Genomic DNA, 17,982 nt, shown 5'->3' with positions numbered 1-17,982 from the left:
AGTCCAGTATAGATTCTCCTGCTTCATTATTTTTAATTTTTAGCTGTTGATTTATGTGCAAGAAGACAAGCAATTTCTTTTTTACTGGAACGTGCAGTTCTCAGACATGAAGAAGAAGAAGTACATCAGAATTAAGTTTAGATGATATGGTTATGATCCACAAATGGACTAACGAGCATAACGTCACAATCTTACAGCAAGCAGTTACTATTATTTCGCATATTATGACTACAATGCAGTTTATTATGGCTGTCATCAAGCATCAAGTTGTTACACGACATTCAGAAGTAAACTATGCGGAGCAGAGTTGTTTAGGTGACGGTGGTGATTACAACCATGCTGGGTTCTTTAAGGGCGTCACAACTGCTTTGACTTGCAAGTAGTTCTTGAGGCTATCAATGCCCTTCTCTCTTCCTTGCCCACTCATCTTGTAACCACCAAATGGGATTGCAGCATCAAACACATCAAAGCAGTTGATCCATATTGTTCCAGCTCGCAGTGCGCGGGTCAATGTGTTCGCCGTATCCAGGTTGTTGGTGAAAACTCCCGCAGCTAGCCCGTAGCGAGTGGCGTTTGCCCTTTGAATGACCTCATTAAGATCCCTATCATCATCATCATCATCATCATCAAAAGTTGAAATATCATCACTTTCTTAAGATTCAAAAAGAACAAAGGGGAAGAGGTGAATATATTATCAAGTATCGTCGACTTTTAAACTGCTTAAATCAAGTTAAGATAAATATTTCGCTTTTCACTTTATAATAATCACTCCTGTGAAGCAAAGCGATTTTCAGGAAAAGTACTCCACGATGACTAAAAGAAACTGTGCTTAAGGGAATATACTCACTTGAATTTAAAGATCGACTGAACAGGACCAAAGATCTCATCTTGAGCTATCGGCATTGCATCCTAAAGAAATGAAGATTCAATATGAATGAAGAAAAGGACTGAAAGTTACTTCGTTGAGATATTACTGGCATTAGAAAGCTATACCTTCACATCTGAGAAGATGGTAGGCTGAATGTAGTAACCTTTGCTGCCTATCCTATCGCCCCCTGTCACGAGGTTAGCCCCACTATCAACGCCAAGTTTTATGTAGTGTAAGATCTTGTTGAACTGCTCTTCATCAATCTACAATGTTTCAAACACCATTTGTTAGCGCTCTTACTGACAAACTTCTGCGTAAGCACTGATTATTTCATGGAAGCAGTAAGCATGTCGACAAAAGGTAAGGACAAGCAAAGGTAGTTGCACAATCTGACATCACCACTGCTAACCGAATAGGCTCGGGAAGTTGTTCCTAAATTATTCACTTTTCTGTGAATGAATTCATTTGCATGTTGTCATTACTTGATCTATTATCTGCAGCATTTCTGCCAGAAGTATAGGTAGATAAAGGACTCTTCAACATTAGATTCATAAATATTTTCTTCCTTTCTTTTTCTCGTTCTTGGTTAAAAAGCATATGCACCTTCTTTCTCAATACAAATTGCAGACTGCAGAGTTCAGATGAATATTAAGGTAGACTGTCTGTGCATTTACTTAAATTCTAGTTCATTCACAGTATACAATACAGCATAGTGTTATTTCTTACTAGTTCTCTTGCAAACTGGAAAAGGTCATTATTATCAGTTTATGAAGATTTTGAAGTACTGATTAGTTTGACAGGAATAAGAGGAATCCTCTTCCATATGCCATTATCAATTGCAGCAACATGAAAATCCATTGACTAATTTTAGATAGAAGCATAAGAAAATCCCAGATATTCATCAACAGAATAGGAGAAACCCAAGAACCATGAATGTACCTGAGGACCTTGTTCAACTCCTCTCTTAAAAGGGTCACCAACGACACGCTTCAAAGCACGTGCTTTTGATTTCTCTACGAACTCATCATAAACACGCTCGTGGACAAAAGTACGAGATCCAGCACAGCAGCATTGTCCCTATATTTTAGATTACCAGTAAAAGATATCATTGGTAAAGATTGATGCATTCCTTCTAAGCACTAGTAGTGAAACATACCTGATTAAAAAACAATGCAAAATGAGAAAGTTCGACAGCCTGGTCAACATCAGCATCATCCATTATGATCATAGGAGATTTGCCTCCAAGCTCTAAAGTTACAGTCTTAAGGTTGCTTCTTGCAGCCAATTCAAGAACAATCTTTCCAGTATCAGTTGATCCAGTAAAAGCAATCTGAATGAAGATGGGTCAGGAGAAATAGGCATTAGAAAGAAATAAACATGACCACGTATTATTCAATATCAATAGTCCTCCTTTGTACTTGGCACAGCACGACATTTAACATTCATAGATAATCAATGCAATATCTCTAGACAAGGGTGTTCCCAGATCCTCCTCCCTATATCGACCCATCAGATAACAAGAATAGTTAGCTATGTGCCTTTTATAGGTCATCATGAATATTTCTAGCCAAAGTTTGTCGTAAGATTGTCTTCGTGTGTCATCCGTAAAGGCGTAAACATTTATGACTTCTAAATAATCTGTAAATGTGCGTATACAAATAGTAGTAGGAAATCTTTCCTCATGACTAGTGACTCTCATCTCTAGCTTACAATTATTCTACAGCTTGCATAACCCAAAGCCTGCAAGAATGCTATAAAATTTCATAAAATCACACATCATACTATTCAGAAATTCCCCACTTCCTGTTTCTACATCATAGAAGGCATATGCCCATATCGGATACTATTCCCAAACAACCCAAACTGCAACTAGCACAGAGTGTTGTTCCGCACAGAAATGATTAAGGTGACATAACAATTGAAGCATTAAAATAGTATAGCCTGAAACAGAGGATGCATGAAGCATTAAAATAGTATAGCCTGAAACAGAGGATGCAATTTGGAATACCTTGTCCACATCCATGTGACTAGCAAGAGCAGCCCCAGCTGTTGGACCAAAGCCTGAGATGACATTTAAAACACCCTCAGGAAGCCCAGCCTGAAAACAGTACATGTGAAGTTTAAGCAACATAGACAACTACTACTATAAGATCAGACATAAGCTTGTAAAGAGTGTGCAATCAGTCAGAACATAACATGGATTGACATGCAAGTAGTAAGATTTGACTAGAACAATCAGAAAGAAACTAACATATCATGCTTTTATGTGCTTCAGAATTCAACCTAGCATTTTCCTTTACAACAATAGCAGTAGAAATGACCTTCAATCTTTTAGAACAGAAGTAACTGATTCTAATTTATATATTATGCACTCAATGCCATATTTCCTTTCATTGGGCATGTGGATCAACCTTGTATTGACTGTATCTAGAAAACATACTATAAGATTCTGCCATACATTCCCTCCAAATTTAAGTTAATCTTTGTGTGAACTTTAACTTAAAGCTCCATCTAAAACTCTTATTATTTACTGAGAAAGAGCATTGCAGGTAATCTTGAAATATCTGGACAGAAATTTGTAGATGACTCAATCCTAAGAGACTCAAACATGCACTTCCTCAAACATAAAAATCATCAGTAGCTGTTCAGAACCAGGAAAGATTGTTCTCTTGATATATTATGAACATTACCGAAGACGAAGTAACGCACAAGCATGATTCACTTCACCAAAAAAGTGAAAACGAAAGAGACTAGCGCTGCACAATTGAAGAGAAAAAACAACTCCATCTACCTCATGTAATAGCTTCGAAACATAAAGAGCAGATAAAGGAGTTTGCTCAGCAGTCTTCAATACGATGGCATTGCCACAAGCTAGCGCTGGCCCAACTTTCCAAGCATACATAAGAAGTGGAAAGTTCCACGGAATAATCTGGCCTGCGACACCAATTGGCTCATGCAAGACTTGCACATGATGAGGACCATCAGCAGGCACAATGAGTCCATGTATCTTATCTGCCCAACCTGGCGATGTTGTACAGAAGGTAAATGTATGTCATATAGTAAATTGAAAAGAAGAGATAGGCTGAAGTCAGTATCAGCTTTCTGCCTTACCAGCATAATAGCGCATCAAGCGCGCTAACATTGGAACTTCAACCAGGGCAGCCTGTTCATAAGGCTTCCCATTATCCCACGTCTCAAGAGCTGCAATCTCATCATTATGTTTTTCAATCAAATCCGCAAATCGATAAAGTATGCATGATCTTTCCTGAAACAAAGAGTTTCAAGAGAATATGACTTTCCTAGTTTCACTTGCGAGAGATGACAACTAGCTCATACAATTTTATAGAGACCACAAGGATTAGGCCTTATAGTAAGAAACAAACCAATACAAGAACAGATAAAATCAAATAATTCTTAGAAAAATTACATAAGCTGTCATCCTAGGCCATGGTCCCTCATCAAATGCCTTTCGAGCAGCAATGACAGCACGGTTGATATCTTCAGTATCCCCTTCAGCAACATGAGCTATCACCTCACCAGTGCGAGGATCTAAGGTTGGGAATGTCCTACCTGGTTCAAACAGCACATCAGTATCCTAGTCTTACGACATTATGTGTAAGGACCAACTTGGAGACAATTTAGTTAACGATAATTTAAAAAATGTACCTGATGCTGAGTCAACAAATTGCCCGTTGATAAGAAGTTGGGTGTAGTTCACTTGAACTGGTGGTGTGATTGGTTCTTCAACTGCTGCAGCAGTGCTAAACCTTTGCAAAATCCCAGACGACAAACCAGATGCTCTACCTGGAGATGGATTTTAAAGAGTACAAAACTAGATAAAGTGTATGAAGAATTACAACATATTCCTACATCCCCAAGCCGATAAGAATTTTATTAGAAATGTGAATCAAGAGTATGCAAGGTAACCGATACAGAGCTCCTTTAAACATTTTTCTTCTTTTAATAATTAACTACCATTGTTGAATATCAAAACGACCAAAACTTGTCTTTCTCCTCAGCAATTTAATTTGCTTCACAATTGACCAAGAACCCGATGCTTTATACATCATTTGGAAGAATAAACGAACTCCAATGATCTTTAAGAGTCAGATCAGATGCAGGGCGTAATCCTCATCGACCAAAAATAGAACTCTCAATGTGTACAGAGTCTAGGATTTTTCAACACCTTCTGGTCACCAACGTATGGTCAAAGCAAAGAACACATCACCTACGATTACTTCGATTTTTCCAGGATCAGGCCAGGGGAATCAAATGTAAAAGCAGCCAAAAAAGATCCAAAAAAGATCCCATCTTTTTTTTTTCTTTCTTCTTTTTCGAAGAAATACAATCCATCAACAAGAAACTCACATCAAAATAATACTCAAAAAGAAAAAAAATTAAACAACCATCGACGGTGAAATTAAAAACCCAGAAACGAATCCAAAACAAATCCAGAAAGCAGCTTCACAAACGTATCAATTCTCAGAAAAAAGGCAAGCAACCTCTCCAAGGCAAGACCTTTTCTCATCGATGACAAAGACCCAACAAAAAAAATCCTCCTTTTATGGACAAATATTGAAGGAAAAAAAAACCAAAAAAACTTGAAGAAGAGTAATCAAAACAGAGCAGGGAATCAAGTGTTCAACGACCTCCTCGCAAGAGAGAAGGGTTGGAAGCGCGACGAGAGGCGTAGAGGCAACGAGAGAAAAGAGAGGAAGCCACCCTTCGAGCCGCCGCCATGGCCTTTAATGCCCCAAATCTCCAACTCACTCTTCTTTCTCTCTCTCTCTCTCTCTCTCTCTCCCCTTCGATCCTACGATTTCCGAAATTCTCTGCAGACTGCAGCTCTACTGTTATGACGAGCAGATTGAATCGTATTTATTGCGGAGGAGCCCAAAGAGCATATGGTGAGAGAGGGGCAGACTCAAAAATAAACAGCAACTACATGTACATTTATGGATACGAATTTGTTATGATGGGAAAGGCGTTGATAGCATTCCAGGATAACGCCATGAAGTGTGGAGCTTTCCAAAAACAAAAGAAAACAAAGAGAAAGTAGATGATACTACACTGTAATTCAGTATAACTACTAAAAATAATTTACCCCCGGTAATTTGGCCTAATTTTTCGTTACATACTTTAAACTCTAAATGATCAAATTATCCCTACTTAGACTATTCTAGCTACTTTACATTTAAATATTTATTAATTTGACCCATTGTTTGATCATCCCTAATTATATTATAGATTAACAATTCCAGAGCTAAGTTGCTTTCTTCCTTCAGTTTGATAGCACTTTGTCCAAGGTTGGGTGTGCTGTCACATCCTCAAATCAATGAAACCTCCAACTTCTATAGGTGGATTAGTTTTGTTTGAACAGAGATTTAGGACGTGAGTATTGTTCATTTACCGAATTGGGCATCAACAGGTAGGGGTTGGTGGTATTCTATGAGTCATGTGAAATGTGCTTAGGATTTCTTCTATATCTTCCACTCAGGCTCTGTTAATAATTCTCAAAAATTATAGTTCTATATAAAAAAAATATTAAATGGTTTTAAAAATTTTATATAAGTCTTCAGTTATGTATATTTGGAAATTACTCGTAGCGACGCTGATCTTGAAACGCACCTAATTTCGTATATAAGTTTTGATGTGAATTAGACGTATGCCAAATTTAAGGTCAAAGTTAAAATAGTTAAAATCTAAGAATATGTGGATCACAAGCATAATTAATTTAGAAATTTAAATGGTTTAGCAAAAGTATGATATGGATATCTTAGATAGATTGTATTTGCATTAAAAACGCTTTAGATTATGGTAATTATAAGATTAGGTGCATTTTAATAAAAGTACATTTAAAGTACTAAACGGTCCCAAATAAAATCTCTTCCAGAGAATCAGGTCGCAAGACAATTCCTGCTGCTGTGTGAACGAGAGCAACAAAATGGTCAATAATTGTGGATGGCACCTCTAAATGCATCTTGACGGCCATACAAAAAAGATTAAAAATAATAATTCCCATCGACCATTCTTACTCTTGTCTGAAAGCGTGGCACTGCTTTGAAAGGTCCAAATTACTCTTAAGAATTACTGAGGATTACTGTGGGTATCCCATAAATATACTTGTATATATAACAGAATACTGTGGAGAATTTGAGGATTGATGTTTCTCCCTAGTTTCTGGTGATCTACTGTACAACAGGGACAAGGTTAGTATCGCTTATTTCCAGTCCATCCATCTAGCTGACATTGATGGGGTGATAAGGACTTGCACAAAGACTATCTACTTTGCAGTACCATTCCGAGCCAAACTTGGATATCTTTGCCGTCTTCATACGACCCGTCTCCTCCAAACAGGAGAAGAGCAAATGGGTCCACAAGTGTTAACATCAATATATCTTGCAACGCCTCACAAGGGAAGCAGGCCTTTTTGAGATCCTTATTGCGGAAATGTTGTTTGTGGAAATGCCGCAACGGGAATTGCCTATCTGGAGAGAAGAAATGCAACACGCCGCTTAAAAGTGATAATATCTCAGGGAGGAATGCACTGCACGCACCCTTCTCCAGCCTGTAAAAATTAGAGATAATAAAACTTCTTCTTAGCTTTATTGTGACACCAGTCATCCATAACAAGATAACTCGTATCAGCTGCACTCGTTACTTGACACAGTTATCTTCTTCTTCTTCTTCATTAGCAAGCATATGAACTATTTTTCCAGAAAACAACCAGCAATAACTAAGCACAATGTGCTTTTATCACTCTTATGAAATCATTTTCCTTCAACTCGGTGTCTAGGCAACGATTGCAAAGAACAACCATCCACTTAAACTATGATGCTTGGATTCTCCGTGCAAGGGGATTTCTCAATTAAAGGGATTATTGGTTAGTAGCACAACAGTACAGAACTCACAAGTCCTCAATCGAATATCTATAACAAACGACGGAGAAAAATTGATGCGAGCATGTGTTTGTGATCAATTTTTATATAGAATTATCATATAATTAATTTTAAGATTACCGTTAATAGCAGTAAATAGCATTAATAATTTTAATTTACTTATACATAACTAACAAAATGACATTTTTGAAATAGCATTAATAATTTTACTGACAATTATAAAATTTTAAATATATAGCCGCAATTATGAACATGTGGTGGTATATGGTAGGTTAAAATCCCAAATAAAATAGAAAGGGACTTGGAAATGCATACGTTAGGTTTATGTCTTATCCACCGAAGGATAGAACGAACATGTGGTGGTATATCTACTCCACATAAAAATCATTTTATTTATTTATTTGAGTACCTTCACACAGATAAGAGACCTCCTGGTCATGAAAACAAATCCAAAGAAAGCTAGACTAGTTTGAATATTTGAGAGATGCTCCCCTTATCTGTTCACTATTTGAGATCTACTCCTGTTAGGTGCCTCTTTTCCCTCTCAAAGAGTTTGTGTTTGGATAAAACTTTCATTAACGTGGAACCAAAGGAGCCTTTCAAATGCTCATAATTCTTAGCAGCCAAATATATCCCTTTTCTGCAAACAAATTATTCCTCAAGGAAACAATGACCAATAGAATTTTGTACAACTATTTTGCTGACACGTCCGTAGCCACCAATGGGCAATGTTCAATACTGTGTCCATCAAATACCAACTTGAACTCTATCCAGCTTACAAGTCAAGTAGACACAACTGAAATGATGAAATTCAATTCATACTGTTCTTTTGACCTTGGAATGGCACCGATATATCCAAGAAACAGGAAAAAAGAAAAAGAAAAAGATAAAAGATAACTATGGAGATTCAATGAAGTATTATAGGTAATGATGTTAATTTTCATAAGTAGGTACTGATGTTAAGAACAGTATAAGTAGGTTAAGAAAGTTGCGCACAGAATAGCATTTATGGAGCTCCAGAACATTACCTACTTATGTGTTATCATGTTAAATAAAAGTACCAACAGACAAGGATTGCAATGGGAGAACACCTGAGGGTATAAGTGCAGATTAAGGCCATAAAGCCCAAAGATTATGTGTTAAAAACCTTGACGACACGGTGAAGAATTACATAAATTACTATAAGAGGTGGCAACGGCGACATCTAGGACACTGAAGGGGACGCACAAATGAGCATATGAGCACTCATGGATAACCTGCAATAAGCATAAACAACACCATGTAACTTTCCAAGGCATACTATGGACAGCATGGAGATACTTACCTTTGAGACAATACAACCCTCTGTGTATCTGCAGATACCAAACCCTTTAATTTAACTCGCCACTTAATTCACATTTTGAAAGCAGTCGTGATTGTGGAATCGGTCGTGAAGAGAAACCAAAAGGTGCAGAGGTAAACTATGGTGCAGTAGGAACCATAAAAGGCAACAAGTGTGGCCGACAAGCTTGAACCAGCTTCTCTTCCTGAAGCAGTGAATCAAAGACTCTAAACCTATAGCCCGATACCAAGTCTTCTTGCAGGTTGAGGCAGAAATCTAAACTATTGCTGAGGCTGTCAAATTGCTTTTTCGATACTTGGGGCGGGTAAATCAAGCAGAGGAAAGCACGAGGGGACGAAGAATAGATGATGAGAAGCGCATTGCAGGAAACCCATTGTCAGTTAAGGAGCAGAAGATCCGAAGAGGGTGTAGTTTCAGCATTTAGCAGAACCGCACCTCAAAACAAAGAACAAATGGACAGGTCTTTATAAGATGTTCATAATAATAAACTATATATAAAGCAAAGCCTGCACACAATTCTGCCACACCAAGGTATAGAAACTTAAATTATTATAAGATAGACACGATAAAGGTACTTAAGTAGAAAATTAACCTCTAAACGACAGCAAGCTGAGAGTTTTGAGGAGTCCAAGAGCTCCACTCTGCACTCAACCAGTTTGAAGTCGACTACTAATCAAAAGACATGCTTTGATGTTTTAACAACCCAAAGATCTTGCAGGACAACTACTAATCAGAGAACTCAATAATCCCATATCAGGCATAATGCAGTCAGCTCCGGCTTCGACGACGGTCCCTGGCATCAGGATTCCTGATCAATAATTAAAACAAACAAAACTGAAAAGACATGAAAATAATGGAAAATACTCTTGAATATTCAAGACAATCTTATTCTTCTATGCAGACTCATACCCATTGGCATAAGGCGAGCCTCGATGATAAGATGGCGACCTACTGTAGCTACGTTCTCGACGAGGGGAATAGCTGCGACGTCGAGGTGACCTGCCCCGTGGACTGTTGCTACTACGAAAAAGATATGAGTGGTTATATGAAACATATTCAAAGAACAGACTACCAAAGACCTTTCTGATGACGAACTACAAAAAAGAAAAAAAAAAATCTGTGATCCTGCTCTTCAGTAACAGCAGCAACAAAATATATTCATTTGAAGACTATTATACTGATGTTATGGATTATTGGGATGAAGTGTCATGAAATGAAGCAAAATGATGCGAAAACAGATCACGAGATCCTTACCTGCGTCCATAACTTGGGCTTCTGCGATAACGAGGAGGAGTGGGGCTTCGACGTCTTCCACTTCCCATCCCTCCAGGACCAATTCGCAACCGACACTCACGAGCAAAATGACCAGGCTCACCACATTCATAACACTTCATGTCTTCACCTCCACCTCGTGAACGACCAGCTCGACCACCACCACCACCACCCTTGGAGTTATGAGAAAGCTCCACTCGCCACCCATTTTTGCCTACCAAAAGAAATCCCAAGTGAAAGACGCCTCATTATATATATCTCAAACAGCTGCCAGTACATACCAGAGAGAACTTGTGCATGTGGTAACCTGATCCTGCTAAACATTCTATTCGTCGCAGTGTTCTTAAGGTTTAAAGTAATCATCACATCTATTTGGTTGCTGTTTTAGTTTTCACACCTTAAAGTTGTGCCCATGACTGAAGGCAAGGTACTCAAAAAGGAACATAACTATTCTAATACCTCACGACCTATACTTCAGTTGTTCTAGCAATCAATATATATATATCAAAGATTTGACCTTATAATTGTCCCACAGTAATTTTAAGCTCCCTCACCAAGGCCACTCTAGTACCACCTCAGCTTTCTTGGATCAAGTTTTCACACGCAAGATGCACATACACAAACACAAACACAGGAAAAACAGTCAGAAGCACATCCTTACTCTCCTCATCCAGTCCCCTCCACCCTTCATATCCCTAATCATACACAACAAATCCCTGATTTGGTGTATCTAGAATGCATCAAATATTGAACAGATTGTTCCAAATAGTTCACAATTCAATCATGTTATAGATGCAAGCATTCCAATGGACATATATAGGGAGAGAAGTATTTGATAACATTAGGACTGTAAAACATCACTTTCTCAAGGATATAGAAAAAGGATACACTAAAATAAAATAGTGCATTCCAAACACGAGAGTATATTTCACTTACCGTCCAGCCCACGAATGGCATCTGTCGCATCTCTTCGGTCATCAAACTCCACGAACGCATAACCAGGAGGCCTTCGAGCAACCCATATACTGCATTTTATTTTAAACATGCACAAATAACAGTATTATAATATTGTACCAATAAATATACTACACGAACCCTAAATCTTATAAAGACCAATGCGACCATTCAGTTTGTCACCTAACACAGGTGTTCAAATAACTTCAGTTAAACATCAGTAAATCATGTTATATTAGATTCTGCTATTCAGAACATGGCCTTAATAAAGGATCATCATGAAAGAGACAATGTTAGTTCATCTCTAACATTTGTAGAGATCAACATAGGTAGCTCATATCAAAGAGCAGAAAAGCATCAACATTAGTGATTTTAAGGGTAAATCATCAGCTTAATCTGATATGAAAAGCTGATACGAGAAGTTTTAAACATTGGCTTGGAAAAAGTTCACACCAGCTCTAATGGCACGAGACTTGCAGGAGCATAAATCCATATTCCAGCAAAAAGGTTTTAATATGAGAGGTATCATAAGAAGTAGTCTTTAGATAAGCTAGCATGACCAAGATTAAATCTGAATCAAACCTAGTTAGGACTTAAGACTTTGTTCATTTGGGTCATTTTTATATATTATATTTATCCTCCTATGAATTTAGTTATCCTTGTTTAGTCTTAACTTTGATTTAATATTAATATTAATTTTAATGTAAAATATTTTCATTTTCAATGAATTTTTTTTAAACATAGACACATGTTCTAAAGATTAATGAAGAAAATAAACTCAACTTGCAGGTCATGTTTCTAGATGAGCCTACGACATGCTTGGATCCAGTATCAAAATATCAATTGTGGCAAAAGGTTCACTCTAAAGTAAGCTGACCAACAGAGACTCATGAATAAGCTGATCAATAGAGGCTCATACAATAGTAAAAAATGCGATAGCAAAGATGCTACTTCTACACAACCAGTTGATACGAACCAGCTTGATCCGATCCGTAACGGTTCTGAACTAGATTGAGGACGTGACTTTCGAAGGAAGCTACAGATGATTTAGCCGTTGGATCTTTCCGAATTTGGATATGTTGTCGCCCTTGAAAAAAGCTTTCCAAGGGATCCAAAATCGCAAAGTTTGGATGGTTAGATCTTGAAATATCAGCCGAACAATGACCGAAGGTCGGGCAAACCCTAGCTTAATAGCCTTTCAATAGTTAGATAGGTGCTCGGTTAATTCTTTGGAGTGAAGGGAGAGAAATTATTATAGAAGAGGAAGATTAGGAGTCAGAGAAAACCGACCAAAGACTTAGGCGGTGAAAGAAAGGAAGTGAAAGAGGGCACTAATGGCTAGAGAAAAAGAGAATGAGATAAAGGCACAATGTCGTTTTTAATCTTAGCTTAGATTAGACTCGAGCCTACATTGAATTGTGGGTGAGTTAAATCTTAGCTTTAGACTAATTGGTCAAGCACCAACCAGTAGGCTATAATGTGTTACACTTGGCCGAGTCATGGCCTCGTCCACAAGTCTTGCACTCTTGGACTCGGCTGAAATGTTGGTGGGAACGATTCAGCAAATACGAAAGGTTTGAAAACTACCATGGACACCTTGAGGACAAGGTGGACGAAAGTGTGGTGGATTGATGCAATCTGGATTAGATCGAATCACATCATAGAGACATTGGGCTCAATAGATTGAGTCTAGTTATTTTATTTGCTTATTTGGTTTAGTTAGAGTCTTAATAGGTTATGATTTTATTTAATTAGCTAAATCCAGTTCTCTGCAGTTTCGAAAAAATATTCGCGGAATATTCTACAGACGTCCGAATAAGATCGTTAGCCTCCATATCTACAATTTTGGTATTCACAACTTCTCCAGATTCGAAATCTATCTGCAGCGAAACGAAGGATTCATCCGAGAAGATAAGGAAGACTAAATTAGTTAATTTGTTTAGAACTGTTTAGATTTAATCTCTATAAAAAATGTCTTATGGCTTGTATCTTAGATATGCTTGGAATGAAAGATTAATTAGCTTTTGGCTTTACATCTCTCTCAACTAGGTTGTCGGCCTCAACATCTCCCTCCTCCTTCTTCACTAACCAACGCCACCTCTTCCGTTGGCATGGTCTCATCTAGCTTCTAATCTCCCTCTTCCGTCAATCCCCTTAGTCCCGTAGGGTAGGCCTACTTCTCCCCATTCATCTCTCTATCTTAACCGTCTCTACCTCCCGTACGGTTTTCATCTTTACTGCTACCACAGCTGTAAACCAATCATAGCCTTCAACCATCTATCGTATCCGTATCCTCAAGCCAACACCACCATCATCTATTGCCGAGCCACCTCCTTCACCTACTCGGCCTCCACTCCATCATCACCTCCATCCTATACGTAGGAGTCTGTGCCTCCACCCACGGATCCCAAATCCTGTGCAAACCTGATCTCGTAGGTCTGACTCTCCGACCTTTATCTACCTTTTCGAAGATATCTTCTGATCTACACATCCGATTTATATGAAACTAAAATTCATTGGAAAGTTCTCTTCCAGGGATAACTCGTATCAAAATTTCATGTTGATCTAACGGCTAGATCCTCTGAAATATCTCTCAAAATTTCTGTTCAGATCCACTACGAATCTAATCAAGCGGGTTCATTTTGATGTTGGTCAAAATATACGATAAACTGTAATTGTAATTTAATTGATCAAATTTCAATTTCAATCCTAACCTCAAACCCTAAACCCTAAACATGTCCATTGTAGAAATTGGAGTTTACAAAGAGCTCTAACCCACCCCTCGAGGTAAAGAAAAACAAGATGGAGGTCTCTCCCAACCAAGGTTTTGAAAAGCAGTTTTGGCGGAGGCCTTGGCAGGGCGGCACACCGACCGCCTGCCGACAAACAAGCATCCATATTATGCTGGTAGGGTTCAAAACGGATTAACTACTAGTAATAAAAAATCAAAAAAAAAATCAGACTAAGCCCTAACCTAATCCCAGTATCAACCAAAGTATTAAATTATCTTTTGCTTTACAAATCCTACCATAGACTAGACAAAATGACAAATCCTTTCTCTCATATATAAACTAGTATCGAATTTGACGAATATAGTTCCATCAATAAATACAACTCTTTTAATAAATGTGGTTAAATAAAAACAATGAAGGTAAAAGTACATGTATTGAAACCTATGTAAGAGACCATTCAGTAAAAACAATGCTTGAGAAAGACTTCATTTTCTTTATGTTTGAATCTAATTCTCTGCCAATACAAACTCTATCTAGACTACGTGGGCTAATAACTGATGATCAGATGACTGCGTCACCTACAATGAAGAAATATTAATAGGTTTGTTCGAGTCTATATATCTAAGCAATATAAGAGTAATTGTCATATCAATTTTATCAAATATTACATACAAAAGTTGCTTCATATTTATATTGCACCTACTAGATGCATTCAGAACAAAAATTGAGACCATCCTCTACTTTTTCTTTGTGGAGACAACAAAAAAGTGTTCACATTTCCAAGATTATGTAGGTTTCATTTCTCAAATACCCAAATTCATGATAAAAGAGACAATTCAGGCATAAGAGATCTATCTACTGTATGCATATGCATTGTTCCATTGCAACGCCATATATAATTCTAGAAATACATAAAGAAGTTTCAATTATATGTATTCCACATTTGGATCGTGCTCACCTTCGAAGTACGCCATAGTAACGAAACTCATCTTCTAGATCTCTTTCTGTGACACGCGGATCCAAGTTGCCAACATAAACTCGCGACATGGTGATTACAGGTCACCTGATAAGAAAATGTCTAAATCGCAATAAATATAGAAGTCCGCAATTTAAATTATATATATGTCATCGTGGATAATATCAAAATACAAAATGCTTGTAAAGTCTGTGAACACTGAAAAGCTAGCGGTGGTTAATAAAAATCACCTGTAAGAAACTTGACATCAATCTGCGTCAGAAAAACTACTGCAGGTTTGTCAATTGTCATTCAACGTTTAAGCATGACAAGTGAAGATGGCTTTTGCCCTTCATTATTTGGCTAATTATTCCTAGGAGATCCAACATATAAACAATTTATTGTAACAAAAGCATTTTCCAATAAACATTCATTTCATCATGAACAATGTTTCACACAGAGACAACAAACAATAGAGAAAGAAAAAGAAAATGGGACAGTGCAAGAAGTCAATTTCATAAATTGGAGAATGACAGTTACGGAAGTCTGGACCAAAGTAAGCATAGAATTAATGTTACTTTGAATCAGGAGTTGCCATTGAATTCAATTAAAATCAGTGTTCAGTGTTCGAACTAAAATGAAACTAAACTGAATCTTCTATTCAAAACGTAAAGGGAACCAGACCTCCCTCCATGGTTCTACAAGAAAGAAAGCTTCCGGAACACAAATTTTTGATGAAAGACAATTAATAGTGTGACTCCTCAAATAATGTGACATTTGGTTGAACATACAACAAGACACTCAAAGCCACATAAAACAAAAAGAAGAAAAAAGAAGGGATATTCAGAATCAGCTGAGCATGAAAGCTTGGGTCTTTCTGGTGCAAATACGACCGTATCAAAACCTCATGTCTAGATCAAGTATTCCCTAGGACAATAAGTCCAAGAATTTAAATCCAATCAAGTCGGAAAGTTTTTGTAAACACCAACCTAAGCAGGTTTCTAGGGAGTCATTCCTTCCTTGGTACGATGTTGCTAGAGGAACTACTCAAAACCTAGACTAGCAAAGCCGGGTATCCAATCATTAAAAAACTGGTCGTAACCGATATCCAGCATCAAGAGCTACAGACAGTTAAACATCAATTGCCACCCACATAGCTGAGTAGCATAAAATGGTCGTTCCCTTGGAAATATTTCTTGTGGCGGCATAATTTCCTTAAACTACTTCTCCTATACGAGCCCAATCCTCCTTATATGATCTAGAAACCCTAATTCACCAAAATTAACACAGCAGTATAAAGAAACAAAGAGGCCTTACCAGAAAGATCTAACTCTCACAATATAGAATAATTTTTGAACCAATATACCATCATCCGGACAAAAATTGTCAAAGAAAAATCAATAAACCGGTTGCAAAATTCACCAGAAACTCAATCGCTGCAGATCTATCCTGTAAATTATCCAACAAAACTAATAATTTAGGACAAGAAGAGGCGAATGGAAGATTACCACGAATAGTTCGTCTTGACGAGATCACTACTTGGAAACCAAGAAAAAGAAGGAACCAAAAAACAATCGCAGGGAACGCCGGACGGGAAACCAGTGGAATTCTTTTATGGACCTTATATAGACACCGAGCGGCGAAATCCAGTTACGCGGGTTTCGGATCCTCTAAATCCGCCTCCCGTTTGTAATTTTATTTTTCTTTTTAAATATGCTTAACCCCTCCAAAGTCCGAACTAGATCTCCCAAATTAAGAGGTTTATATGGACTTTTTTAAAAAAATTAATTGGTCTATGTGGATATTAAAAAAAATCTAAGATATATACCTAGAAAACGCTAATAATTTAAGTGTGTTTATGTAATTATCTTTTTAAAATATTTATTTTACTTCCTTCCTTTGTTATGCTCCTCAAAAAATAAATTAAAAATTTTAAAAATTATTTATGTTCATTAGAAATATACGGTAAAAAAATATCTCTCTGCAAATATTTTTCATACATTCCTTTTCATTGACATAATATAAATTAATAAAATAAATTTCACATAAATTGAAAGACACAATGTACGTTTGTATACGACTATTTTGAATTGGGATATTGTTGAGTTGTCATATATATTTTTCAAAACATTATGTGCATACAAAGGATCTTATAATATAGAACAGAGCAAATAATAAATTAACCTCTATTAAGATTTTAGTTTTGATTTGATGGTGAAGACTGGTCACTTAAACTTGGCTCTAGTGCTTATCTCTAGTAAATTTCTTGGTGGCTAGAATTTAGATAGCATTAGTTTGGTGCCAGGCTTATAAAAGGTACTGATGAATGTTCTCAACCAACTCAACTGTCTTCTTAAAAGGTAAATAATAGTCTAATTCAAACTACCTAAGCCCAACACAATAATTAAATAATTTAAAATTAACTAGCATATCATAGAATATAATATTCTATATGAATTGAGTAAATCGTTGAAACACTTCGTCATGTACTGATTGCTTCCGAAATAATAAACATTGATCTCTTGGGATATGATTATCTTAAATAAATTTAGTAGATGGTAAAAAAATATTGACCGACCAACTACGATGATCAGTGCAAAATTACGATCGCTATCGCTAGAAGGAAGTATTTATTCATGTGAATAAAAAATTAAAATTAACTTCCAAAATTGATACGTGAAAGATTGAATCACCTGGAAATAATCAAAGTTACAAAATCAAATGTGTTAGAGGGAGTTAATTTGTACATATTTCTTTATCCACACAAATAGATATTAATTTGATGCTTAAAACCCACTAGAAAACTACTTATATACTCAGCATTTCTTAAATAGTCAGTGTGATATTAAACTTACCTTATTTTTAATTTTTTATTATTATTACAATAGCTACATTAAAATTAATATCTGTTTACTGAATTTAAACAAGTAAATATATAAAATTAAACACTATTTGAGCTC

The 17,982-nt window shown here is 36.8% G+C and overlaps 2 protein-coding genes across 12 annotated transcripts; both read right to left on the bottom strand.

Annotated features, from left to right (window-relative positions):
- Positions 1-111: 111 nt before the first annotated feature.
- On the bottom strand, positions 112-5,843 carry LOC140778743 (aldehyde dehydrogenase family 2 member B7, mitochondrial). Its single transcript, XM_073123595.1, has 11 exons — positions 5,518-5,843; positions 4,535-4,672; positions 4,296-4,438; positions 3,980-4,133; positions 3,660-3,889; positions 2,877-2,966; positions 2,025-2,198; positions 1,808-1,945; positions 994-1,131; positions 848-909; positions 112-602 (listed from the first exon to the last, which is right to left on the bottom strand). Exons 1-11 carry the CDS (start codon positions 5,606-5,608, stop codon positions 329-331), a joined length of 1,632 nt encoding a protein of 543 aa, XP_072979696.1. The 5' UTR covers positions 5,609-5,843; the 3' UTR covers positions 112-328.
- A 2,929-nt stretch (positions 5,844-8,772) lies between these two features.
- On the bottom strand, positions 8,773-16,662 carry LOC140778512 (serine/arginine-rich splicing factor RSZ21-like). Of its 11 annotated transcripts, none has more exons than XR_012107188.1 (7): positions 16,531-16,662; positions 15,026-15,130; positions 11,318-11,406; positions 10,364-10,595; positions 10,019-10,129; positions 9,092-9,917; positions 8,842-9,023 (listed from the first exon to the last, which is right to left on the bottom strand). XR_012107188.1 is itself a non-coding variant. In XM_073123261.1 (7 exons), the coding sequence occupies exons 3-7, from the start codon at positions 15,112-15,114 to the stop codon at positions 9,878-9,880; spliced, it is 561 nt and encodes a 186-aa protein (XP_072979362.1). In that variant the 5' UTR covers positions 15,115-15,130; positions 15,274-15,395; positions 16,531-16,578; the 3' UTR covers positions 8,842-9,877. The 11 variants fall into 11 exon arrangements, 8 of the variants coding, with proteins under 8 accessions (XP_072979363.1, XP_072979366.1, XP_072979364.1 ...); XR_012107189.1 differs by having other exon boundaries at positions 8,842-9,544; positions 9,702-9,917; XR_012107190.1 differs by having other exon boundaries at positions 9,702-9,917.
- Positions 16,663-17,982: the final 1,320 nt, after the last annotated feature.

Source organism: Typha angustifolia, chromosome 15 (assembly GCF_048772165.1).
Source record: "Typha angustifolia cultivar Huaian chromosome 15, ASM4877216v1, whole genome shotgun sequence".
NCBI lineage: Eukaryota > Viridiplantae > Streptophyta > Magnoliopsida > Poales > Typhaceae > Typha > Typha angustifolia.
Note: the sequence above shows the minus strand (reverse complement) of the source record. Positions and strands in the feature narration are given on the sequence as shown.